The following is a 12,925-nucleotide window of genomic DNA, read 5'->3' as shown; positions in this document are numbered from 1 at the left end:
CTTATGCCAAGGATACCACCATGTCTAACAGAGGAAGGATAGCTGCAGTTAAAACTGCTCAAGAAGGAAGAGGTCCTAAGATCTCAGATCTGCTTATTTTTGTGAACTTTGTTCCTGTCAGTTGCATACTTTGTAATAGGCTTTGCTTAATCTGTGTTTGGCTGCACGTTCCTAAAAAAAATTTACTGATAATTCCTTAAGCAGTGTTTGGTTGCACGCACTGAGAGTAATTCAGATAGAATTGGACAATGCCTAGATTCGAGATTGGACCCATAAATTCATCCCAACCCACATGCATGTGAGCTGGCAAAAACTCATCAAATGCGTGTAACATATTTGCCTGAGAAAATAACTTCTGTACATCTTAACAAGCTTGAAGTCACTCATGGAGTAGTTTCTCATCTGATAACAAGGGTACACGTCAGACTTTTCACATCTAAAGAGTGCAATTCTTGAGCTTATGCAGAAAATGTGCAGAAAACAATTCATGTTCAAAGAAAAATTCAAAGGTGAAAAAGGGAAGTATCTGCCACATATTATGGAGGGAAAGCAAATTTAAAATTTTAGTAGGAAAAAAAAAGCTAAGATACACCCATAAAGAGAGTAGCCAATAGCAAAGAATGGATTTATACTATATTCAGCTTCCAAAAGACGAGCACATTTCTTTTTCCACTTCTCCTCCCTGTTTTTGTGTCAAAGGATACCGGCACATTCCATTTACAAAATTTTATAAAAAAGAGCTATAAAATTTACAAAGAAATAAAGCAACAAAGAATAAATGTAATTAAGAAAAGAATAGAATAAAAACCTAGAGCAAGCTAGGACTGCCATGCATATATGATGCACTCGACTGATTGGTAAACGGTTCACCAAATGGGTTGGCAGTCATTCCCTGCTGTGGTGGATGGAATGAGTAAGGACTGTACATCATCGCCATTTGCTGCTGCTGCTGAGCCATTAAGGCCATTTGTACATTGGGTGGGGGAGCTATTCCATTTGACATAGCAAATGGATCACGTGCATCAAAGGGATTAGCCGCCCCAAGACCAACTCCATATGCTGGTTGCTGTTGTCTCCGTGTCTCTGCATCATCATAAAGACTATCCAACAAGAGTCTGTCGAATCCACCAGCCTGTTAACAAACAGAATGTCATCAGATAAAAAAGACCCAAGAGCAGCTAGTGTGCAAAATAACTTAATTTAAGGATACGATTTGGGTCAGTCTCAATTCCTCAGAGACTCAGTCTCATAGACCACGAAGAAGTCTAGAATTTTTAAATCTTAAGACTTGCTTAATTTCGGAGCTCTCAAATCTACATCACCCACTCTTCATTATCCAAATGCCAAATCCAGCCAATTTTTTTACTTGCCAACCATGACAAAGGATTCTTTAGGTTCTGCTTGTATCATGACCTTTATATATATATTATTCTTAATGGAAAACTGCACAAAAATGGCATCCTATCTTGTTTGGCGTCCATATGACATAGTCCACCAAACACCATATAAGACTGGCAAACACAATTATTCTATCCAAGATTTTGCCAAGTCCACCCAAGTCCATTTGTTAATCCCCCCTCCATGCAAATGATGAATTTGCCTGATGAGAAATTTGGAACCTCCTGAGTCTGGCCAAGCTCTGAACTTTTAAGTAAAGTCTTACAAGCTTCTGAAGCACAATGATTCATTGCTCATCTGTTCATCCTAATCGAGTATAAAACCCATAGACCTCACCGATAAGGGGAGGATGATCTAGCATAAGATGCCTAATAGCATAAAATGTGTAGGCATGTTTATTTGCCACCCTTGAGGTTATGATATAAAAGCCACGGTTGTTGACAGTTGAAACAGTACCATTTATGGTTTCATATTATTGACATCAAGTTAAAAAATGATGCAGGCAATCCTAGGAAAACTACCCTAGTATAGATGTAAACCGTTTTCTTTTTGTCCAACTTAATTTGACAAAAATAGATTGATTTCATGACAAGTTTGGCCCATATTTCCCTCATGTTGTGTCAATACTTTTAAAAGTTTCACGAAGGGAAAGAAACTGCTTACCAATTTACTTTCAGTCAAGCTGCTAGTGTTACTGGTATCTGTAGTAACCAATGCTAGCTCCCATCCTGTAGGATCTGACAAACTTCCTAAAAACCCATCAGATTTTGAAGCCTTTGTAACATCATCTACAACATTTCAAATAAGACATTGAGTCAACATGTATGAATTATATGTCAATACCGCAGATGGTGTGTGATGCCTAATTAATGTTTATAGACCAAGGCCCTAAGGATGCAAACCAGATGGCACTATGGCAAGAGCCAATGCATTGCTTTCTTCTATTAGTGCAGCATCAGGATTAATCTCATTCAGACCCTGCCAAAAAAAGGTTCACTGTAATTCCTTAAATATAAGAGAGAAAATCTCCTAGAGAAACTAGTGTTTACCAATAAATCTCCAGTATCAGGAGTTGGAACTGGCGGAGGAACATTCTCGTTGCTAGTTTGTGCAGTTTCCTCCTGGATCTCAACAACTGGACTCTTCTCAACTTCTACAGCTAGTTTTTGACTCTCAGGGGAGGCAACTTCTGGTTTGTAAGTTAACAAGTTCCTCTCCTGGTATTCCTGGTTGGGAAGAACTCAGAACATGAGAATGCAGCACTGAGAAAATACAGGAAAAATAAGAACCATGATAAGATAAGATCAGCATAGCTGTGAGAATCCATGAATTTAATAAACATAAAATCTTGTTCGCTTAGTACATAGTTAGGTTATTAACATATGTACATGTGCATCGTTCTCATTACTATTATCCTTGCAGCATTAAAAGATCAAACCTTTCTTTTCTGAAAGGCTATATAAGACTTTTCCATTGCTCACAGAGTCACTAATGTGATCTAGGACAAGCCCAAGATGAGTACACAGAAATTCACAAAAATTATAATTGGATCAATATAGTATAAAGGCTGCTCACTATGAAGGAATTTGTCTAGTTCAGGACCTTCCGTGACACTTGTTCCAAGTTATCAGAGCTTAAGCAAGCAGATTTCCATGATACAACCTTCAAAATGAGAGTTCTTTTAAGATTCGTACTTCACAGTCTGCCAGTTACTGACAACAAACGCCAGAAGGGGGGAACATCCTTCATCTCCATCCAGCAAGCAATACAATTCTTGCCATAAACACCAAGTTGTCAAGTACCAACTGCCCCCAAAAAATCAAATCTTTTCTCTTGTTGAACTTCGGTTTGCAGGTAACTATAGTTAATTTATAGCTTATTATGGGTCAAACCAGAAATCTACTGAACATGCAATGACCAGCCAGAGATCTAGACCATTGGACCGCTAACAAAAGCATGAGAAATTCTGCAACTGATAATTTTGTAGGTAACCCTAGGTCCTAGCTCATTGGCCATGGTAATTTCAACTCCCACGTTGAATAGAGCTCCAGTGACTGGTACAGCCTACTGACAGTTGCATGGTAAACAAAGTTCTAGGATATTTTTGCACATAAAGATATCCATCTGAAACCCTAACTAAATTATAAAAGCTTAAGCTCAACAGACAGGTTCATAATAATATAACATTTTTCCTCACATTAAAAGAAAAATTTACTCAACATACCTTAATTGCAAAAAAAATTCAAACAGGAATTAATAATAGAAAAGCTGAGAAAATAACAGAATCCAAGGAAAATTGCAAAAAAACAGCGAAAAAGAGAATGTGATGTGTTTATAAGGATAAAATGATAGAATGTTGGCTTACTCACATATGTATATAATTGTTTGAAATTCAAAAATTTTATATATGTGCCTGACAAGCTTAATGTTTCTTATTTGTCATTTCATGACCCAAGAACCCATGCCAGCTGCTTTCAATTCATGTAGCCATCATACTTCTGTCAAATATTTAATTGTCATAACTACAACAAGATACGTTGTTTACCTTTTCTGGTTTCAAAATCATTAGAAGAAAAAACAAAGTAGACAAGCCAAGAACATCACACTGACTTTACTCACACCAACACCACTTCAGTGACAACACTATTTGGCATCAATCCTGACAAATATAAAATAGTCACACAAACCACAATAGTATGAAAGGAACAATTTCCAAGCTGAGAGGTTGAGCTATATCCAGAGCAGAAAATGAAAAAACCTATTGTATTAGTATGTAATAAACATGCTTGCTACCGAATTAAGAAATTTCTGAGATGTTCATGCATGTATACACATGTATATCAATGCATCATAGGTAATATGAATATAAATATAAATAAACATACTTACCGGTCGCCAGGGATGTAAATGGAACAGACTCAGTTTAGATCTAGGCATTACTGAAACTGACCTAATCAGAGCTAGCCTAATCAGATCTGGCTTCAGTATTCAGAGTCAGAGGAAAAAAAACAATACCAAATCCGGATCCGATTAGTTAATCAGATATATTTTACAGTAATCAGCTCATCAGTCAGAGTCGGATTTGGAATTGGATTCAAATGAAAATGTGCACACAGAATCCAAAACCCATTATTATCCAGATTCAATCTGCTTTACCAAATCCGACTATCAACCAGGTTCAATTTTCTTTACCAGGTCCAAATCCGACTAATTGGATTTGGATTTGGTCGGATAACCAACTAATTGGATATCTGTTGACATCCCTGCCAGTCGTATAAATGAAATATGTCAGTGCATCATAGGTTAACCTTATAAATAGAACATACTCACCAATCGTTTACTTGAACCAGAGGCTGACCTAGGTGCTTCCCTTATATATTCTTCCATTGTTGCAAGAAATGAAGGAGGTGGCTGGAAAAATAAAAGGAAAATCAAATGAGTAAAAGTAAATCATAAGAAGGCATCTTAAAATGAACCATATATATGGACACAATACCTATAAAATTACAAAAGTATTCACATATAGAAGTATACTTAAATACATATGAATGCATGAACTGAAGAAAGTTTGTAAAACTATGCATGTGAACCTTTGCCCTCAAACCCAGATGAATGCCATTTGTAAATGTTAACCAGAGATAACCGTGTCATTCAGTTCCAATTTACAAGAAACAAATCATCATTAAATTGGAGAGAGAAGTTGTTTATTTTCCTAACTGAAAAAGAATAAGAGAAGAAGACATCAATGTTATTGATATTTTTGGACTAGTGAGATCCAATGAGTTCAAAAAATATTTGGTTCAAAACTTGATCCTGCAGAAATTCTTTTCCTTAAGTATAGGAATGATTATGCAGAAACAAGGATTTTATCACATGAAAAATGGGTAAGAAGTAAGAACTGTGATGAAATATAAAAACACAAGTAGATGCCTCTTATGAGCTTACAAGAACACAAGAGCACAATGACCACTTATGGGTCAATACAAGAGCACATACAAATAAGCCACTTATGGGCTGAATCACAAGTAAAAAATAAGGAATACTATTAAGAAAGAATGCTTGAGAAATCATAACTTGAGAGAAGGGGGAGATCCCCTTTATATACAATACACGGGTTCAATACAGCCATTGGGAGCAATGGCTAGAAATAGAGCCGTTAGGAGCTCCCAACAGCTCTATTTGGCTAATGACCAAATAGCGCTTATAGAAGGGAAATTACAAAAATCTAAAAATAAATAAAAAGGACAAATGTGCCCCTAATGGGCACAACCTATTACAGTGACTAAAATGACCAAAATACTCCTAACGGGTATAACCAATTACAATAATGTACACATAATATAATATATATACATATTTACTGTAATGAAAAGAGGCGGAAGCACCAATAGAGCAAAAGTCACTCCTTAAGAGTGACTACAAGAGCCAAGAACACAAACACCAAATGTGCACACACAAAAACTCACAAATATAGGAAATGACTTAAAGTCATAAGTTGGATTTATTGAAGAAAGGAAGAGAAGGGTGTAAAAACCCATACATTTAAGAGGGGAAGACCTCCTCTATTTATAGAGGAGGGAAGCACTAAAAGGAACCACAAGGGGGGCTCCCTTGTAGTCGTTGGGAGCCCCAACGACTACAAGTGTGGGGGCCCCTTGTGGTAATTACAAAAAGGAAAAATAAAGAAAAAAGAAAAAAAGGAAAAAGGGAAAAAGAGAAAAAATAAAAAAGAAAAAGATACATATGTGGTTTTACAAGAATACCCCTATCGGGTATTTATCTAAATGAGAAATAGTATATATATACATATATGTATATATATATATACTTATATATATACGGATGTATATATATAAGTATATATATATATATATATATATATATATATATATATATATATATATTTTAACACGCCCCCTCAAACTTTACGGGGAGAAGACCGAAAGTTTGCTAAGAAGGAACATAAATCGTGGAGTTGGAAACGCTTTGGTGAAGAAGTCAGCCAGCTGATATTCTGAAGAAACATATGGTAATGAGATAGTCCCTCTGAGATATTCGTCTTGAACATAATGACAATCCATCTCGATATGCTTTGTCCGTTCATGAAAGGTGTGATTGCTGGCAATGTATATCGCACTTTTGTTATCACTGCAGAGCTTGGTAGGAGTGGAAATGAGGACGCCCATGTCAGCAAGGAGACTTCTGAGCCATACGATTTCCATAGTTGTCATCGCCATAGCCCGATACTCAGCTTCAGTAGATGATAAGGAGACTTTCTGCTGCTTCTTGCATCTCTACGAGATGAGAGATTCACCTAAAAAGATACAAAGACCCGTAATTGAGATACGATCATTGGGATTGCCTCCCCAGTCAGCATCAGTAAAAGCAGTCAATTCAAGAGATGAGGAAGAGGATAAGAAGAGTCCCTTTGAGATGGTGTTTTTGATATATCGCACAATTCTCATTACGGCCGCCATATGAACCGTGGTAGGTGCGTGCTGGAACTGGCTTGCTGCATGAACCGCATGAGCTATGTCAGGACGGGTGATGGATAGATAAGTGAGGGATCCAATTAATTGACGGTAGGGAGTTGGATCTTCAAGAAGAACACCATCTTCAAGTCTAAGTTTTGCATTGATAACTTCGGGAGTCTCAACTTTCTTTTCATCAGATATTCCTGATTTGGTACAAATTTCAGCAGCTAACTTCATCTGAGATAAGATGTATCCACGTTCGGAATAAGCCACTTCAATACCTAAAAAATATCGCAAATAACCAAGGTCAGACATATCAAATGTATCTTTTAGCATAGACTTAACATCATTTACTCCCTTTTTGTCATTCCCAGTGATGATCATATCATCAACATACAATAGAAGCATAATAATGGAGTCACCTGTTCTTTTCACAAAAAGAGCAGTGTCAGTATAACAAGAAGAAAATCCTAAATTTATTAATACGTTACTAAACCTATCATACCAAGTTTTAGGTGCTTGCTTAAGACCATATAAAGCCTTTTTTAATTTCAAAATTTTTCCATTTAAATCCATACCTGGAGGTGGTTCCATATACACTTCTTCATTTAAATTACCATTCAAAAAGGCATTTTTAACATCAAGTTGAAAAATTGGCCATTTTTTAACTGCGGCTATAGCAATAAGAGCTCGAACACTAGTCATTCGAGCAACGGGGGCAAAGGTTTCATCATAATCTACCCCATACTCTTGGGCATATCCTTTGGCTACCAACCTAGCCTTATACTTTTCCAATGAACCATCACTCTTAGTTTTTACTTTAAAAACCCATCTACATCCGATGGGTTGCTTGCCATTGGGAGGATCAATGATTTCCCAAGTTTGTGCCTTTTTAAGAGCATTAAGTTCAAGTTGCATAGCTTCATTCCAATGAGCATATTGCTTAGCATCATTGTAATGAGATGGTTCATGAAAAGAGTGAAGAGCAAGAAGGCATGCTCGAAAGTTAGGCGAAAAAGAATCATAAGAAACAAATCTATTTGGTATTTTGGAAATCCGATTTGATCTTCTTTGAGAAGTCTCTTCGGTGAACTCATTTTGGGAAAATTTTTCAAGGGCACAAGGAGGATTCCTTTCATTCCTTCTAGAGTAGACTTGAATTTGTCTTGAAACATTTTCTTCAAAGTTTTGATCATCGTTTGGATGTTCAACAAGATCTTCACTAAGAGATTCATTAGAATCAATATGATCATCTATGATGTTTTCTTTAGGCAATAAGTCAAATAAGAATGAATAATCAATATTTTCATTCAGTTGGTGCGAAAAACCACTTTCCTCTTTAAGGAATGTGACATCTTTAGAGATATAAAGCTTATTTTTAAGTATGTCAAAACATCTATACCCTTTTTGTTTTTCGCCATATCCCAAAAAAATACATTCAATAGCCCTAGGGGAAAGTCTATCATTCTTGTGAGTTAAAACAAAACATTTACATCCAAAAATTCTTAGTCTTTTGTAATCGGGAGACATATTGTAAAGTTTTTCAAATGGAGAAAGATTTTTTAAAGAGGACGAAGGGGTTCTATTGATAAGATATGTAGAGGTTAGAACCGCTTCGGCCCAAAAGGATTTTGGAATGTTTCTTGAGATTAATAACGTTCTTGTAGTCTCTATTATGTGCCTATACTTTCTTTCCGCAAGTCCATTTTGTTGTGGAGTGTTGGGACAAGAACGTTGGTGGAAAATTCCATTTTCTTTTAAATAGTTTTGAAAATCATTGGACATATATTCGCCTCCCGAATCAGATCTAAGAATAGATAAATTTCCCAAAAATTGGTTTTTGACCATTGCATGAAATTCTTTAAAGAAGGAGAAAACTTCGGATTTGTGACTTAGGAAGTAAATCCACGTGAATCGAGTAAAATCATCAATAAATACCACATAATAAGAAAAACCTCCTTTAGACAAAATAGGGGAAGGTCCCCACACATCGGAATGAATAAGTTCAAATGGCCGAGTGGTAAAGTAACTTCTTTGTGGAAATGGAATAGCTTTAGATTTCCCAAAAATGCAATCTTTACAAGTCATGTGATTGTCTTTACAAGTATTGTTCAAAAACGGAAAAAGAGACATTTTTACAAAATTTGGATGGCCAAGTCTCTCATGCCATATTCCAATACTTTTGTCTTTTACAAGATTGCATGATGCCTTAGATGGGAGAGTCAAAAAATCCATAAAGTAGAGGTCACCCCTTCTATGGCCTTGCCCAATCAGCTTCCCTGACTGGAGATCCTGCACGGTGCAATCCTTAGGTGAGAAAGAGACTTGGCATCCATGATCGGTGATTTGAGATACGGAAAAAAGATTTAAATTTATTTTAGGAACGATTCTTACTTTAGGAACAAAGAAGTTTTTGAAATCAAGAGATCCAATACTTTCAATTTTTAGTGATGTACCATCGGCCGTTGAAACACAAGAAGATATAGGTTTGGAAAAAATATTTGAAAGAGAATTTTTATGAGATGTCATATGAAAAGAAGCACCGAAGTCTAGTATCCACATACCTGGAGGAGATGAAGAGTAGGCAATGGCGGCCCCGGATGTTGAAGGAGAAGTCTTGAGAAGATGTTGAAGAACTTCGGAGATGTGATTTAGAGTTTCTTTGATATCTCCTTCTTTGGTACTTTCTTCCTTCTTTGGAGAAGTTTCCCCAACCACGACAACTTTTCCTTTGAGTTTTGGACAAGCCGGTCTAATGTGACCCGGTTCATTACAATAATGGCATATTATTCCCCTTCTAGGCCCATTGATATTTTTGTTAAAGTGGGGAGGTCTATATGCTTTAACATTTGATCCGGGCCTATTAACGGCCAAAACTTCATCATTCCTAATGCTCAAGCCAAGTCGAGTTTCTTCTTGACATACCTCGGCAAGAGCATCTTCAATAGGTAGGGCTTTGCTTCTATGGAGAAGAGATGCCCTCACTTGTTCAAATTCCGGGCGAAGTCCATGAAGGAATTGAAAAAAGTGCTCCTTTTCAATTTGTTCTCTTCTTAGTTCAATGTCATGTGGAGCAACCCATTTGGGCTCAAGAAGGGCAAGCTCATCCCAAAGAGGAGTTAGAGAGCTAAAATAGTCCCGGACACTCATATCCATTTGTTTGGTGGAACGAATTTTTTCTTGGCAAAAGAATTGCCGAGCAAGATCCTTTTGGGTATACATACCCTTAAGAAAAAACCAAGCCTCATTGGCTCTTCTAAACTTGGCAATATTGGCACAATTTTTAAGATCTACGTTGTTCATAAACCATGCCAAGATTTTGGCATGGTTGCTTTCCCAATCCTCGATTTTGGATTGATGTTCATTAATGGCTTTGATGCGCTCATCGCCATCTAAAGCCTTTTCAACTTCATTTTCAATTTTGGTAAGAACAAGAGAGGGTTCGGGAGTAGTCCCCATAACAAAACCCCAAAGTTTCTTACCTCTTAGATGATTTTCCATAGCGGAGGCCCACATGAGATAGTTGGACCCATTTAGCTTGAAAGAGAGCTCCACTTTAGAGTCACGTTCCATCGGCACCAAATATACTTCCTTTCTTTAAAACTTTGAGAGGCACGCTTTCCAAGATGTCAAAAGAGAAGCCCAATCACCAACCGAGCTTTGATACCATGTAATGAAAAGAGGCGGAAGCACCAATAGAGCAAAAGTCACTCCTTAAGAGTGACTACAAGAGCCAAGAACACAAACACCAAATGTGCACACACAAAAACTCACAAATATAGGAAATGACTTAAAGTCATAAGTTGGATTTATTGAAGAAAGGAAGAGAAGGGTGTAAAAACCCATACATTTAAGAGGGGAAGACCTCCTCTATTTATAAAGGAGGGAAGCACTAAAAGGAACCACAAGGGGGGCTCCCTTGTAGTCGTTGGGAGCCCCAACGGTCAGAAATCTGACCGTTGGAGCCCCAACGACTACAAGTGTGGGGGCCCCTTGTGGTCATTACAAAAAGGAAAAATAAAGAAAAAAGAAAAAAAGGAAAAAGAGAAAAAAGAAAAAAGAAAAAGATACATATGTGGTTTTACAAGAATACCCCTATCGGGTATTTATCTAAATGAGAAATAGTATATATATACATATATGTATATATATATATATACTTATATATATACGGATGTATATATATATATATATAAGTATATATATATATATTTTAACAATTTACATGTATATATATATACATATACAAATATACAAGTATATATAGCTATATATACTTATATGTACATATTAACACTCTTCCTCAAACTTACGGTGTAATCACTGAAAGTTTGTCAAGTAATAAATGAAACCGGGGAGAAATAAGCACTTTGGTGAAGAAATCAACTAGCTGAAACTCTGATGCTACGTAAGGCAAGACTATAGTCTTCTTAAGATATTCTTCACAAACATAGTGACAATCCATCTCGATATGCCTAGTGCGTTCAAGAAATGTATGATTGCCAGCTATGTAGATGTCACTTGTGTTATCACAACACAACTTGGAAGGTGAAGGCATGTACACCTTGATATCTTCTAACAATTTTCTCAACCATACAATTTCTGATGTCATGGTAGTCATGGAACAATACTCAGCTTATGTTGACAATAAAAACACTTTCTGCTGCTTCTTACATTTTCAGGATACCAACAAATCACCTATAAAAATACAAGTGAAACATCTATCATTTGGATCTGCAATTAACTCAAGTGGAGAGGAAGAAGATAAGAAAAGTCCTTGAAAGACAAATTTTTGCAAATATCGAATAATCCCCATAACAACACTCATATGCATAGTGATAGGAGAATATTGAAACTAGCTGAATGTGTGTACGACAAGAGAGATGTCATGTTTGGTGATAATTAAGTTAATGCCCCAATTATCTATTGATAAGGAGTGGGGTCATCTAAGGGTGTGTCACCATTTATCTTTATTTTTGCATTGATCACTTTAGGAGTGTACCCTTTTTTATTTGTAATAACAGACCTATCAATGTTAGTAAAAAACTTCGATTGAGTTAAAAAATAACCATGTGCAAAGTATGCAACCTTAATCCCTAAAAAGTATATAAGAAAATTGAGATCGGTCATTTCAAAATTTTATTTTAAAACATTTTTAATAAAACTAACTCCCTGTTTGTCCCCTCTAGTGATGATCATATCGTAACATAAAGAAGGAGAATGATAATACTTGTATTAGATTTATTAACAAACATAGCAGCAGTGTTGTGAAAAGCGTTGAGGCGTAGCGAGGCGCTCCACCAAAATCTGAGGCCAGGCATAAAGCGTAAGCTTCAATTTTTTTTTAACTTAAAAAAACTATCTAAAATTATAAATAACTAAAAACATCTCTATTTATGAAGCAACAACCAACAAGAAATAAAAAAATCTCAAATAAATACTGAAAAATATGTGATTAACATGTAAAACTAACATTAATGCATTCACATTTTTATCAATTGTTGCAGAAAAAAACATTGACATCATGATATCTTCAAAATATAGTCAATATTGGTGACTGGTATTTGTATGTGTTCAACACCAAAACAACAGCCTAGTAGAAGTGCCCGCATCACATAGATTATATTAAATTTTTTATACCAATGTAAAAAGTGTACAAAAGACACTGATATGTAGAAAAAAACAATGGCATGAGCATCCTAAAATATTAGCAAATGGTTTGCCTCTTTGCTTATTTTTCTAAAATAACCGCGTTTGATGTCACCATTTTCTATAGCTACTATTATCTTGTAATATAGGGATGGGAATGAGTCGAGCAGCCTGTGGCTTGTCCAATTCAGCTAATTTTAAGATCTCATAAAAGGGGCTCGATTAGCCAAGCCACGAGCTGACCGTGAAGGGTTGTCAAGCTGAGCATGTGCAAAGGGAGCACAACTTCGCGAGTCAATTCTTAAACATATATATTATATATATATATTTACAAGATTCTTATGTCATGCACAATGTCGTAGAGCATTTGAATGGAGTATGTGGTTTGAAAAGGGGTGATCCAG

General features: G+C 36.2%; 1 protein-coding gene across 1 annotated transcript in view; it reads right to left on the bottom strand.

The window, feature by feature from the left end:
• Positions 1 to 611: 611 nt before the first annotated feature.
• The window catches only part of LOC149833906 (putative clathrin assembly protein At5g57200), a 34,121-nt gene continuing 21,807 nt past the window's right edge, over positions 612 to 12,925 (bottom strand). The window contains exons 11-15 of the mRNA XM_090009894.1: positions 4,729 to 4,809; positions 2,448 to 2,624; positions 2,301 to 2,376; positions 2,062 to 2,186; positions 612 to 1,132 (exon numbers count right to left, since the gene is read on the bottom strand). Of these exons, the coding sequence (XP_089866020.1) occupies positions 809 to 1,132; positions 2,062 to 2,186; positions 2,301 to 2,376; positions 2,448 to 2,624; positions 4,729 to 4,809 (783 nt within the window). The 3' untranslated portion in view covers positions 612 to 808. The remainder of the gene's footprint in view (positions 1,133 to 2,061; positions 2,187 to 2,300; positions 2,377 to 2,447; positions 2,625 to 4,728; positions 4,810 to 12,925) is intronic.

Source organism: Nuphar pumila, chromosome 6, assembly GCF_984573655.1.
Source record: "Nuphar pumila chromosome 6, dmNupPumi1.hap1.1, whole genome shotgun sequence".
NCBI classification, from domain to species: Eukaryota; Viridiplantae; Streptophyta; class Magnoliopsida; order Nymphaeales; family Nymphaeaceae; genus Nuphar; species Nuphar pumila.
Note: the sequence above shows the minus strand (reverse complement) of the source record. Positions and strands in the feature narration are given on the sequence as shown.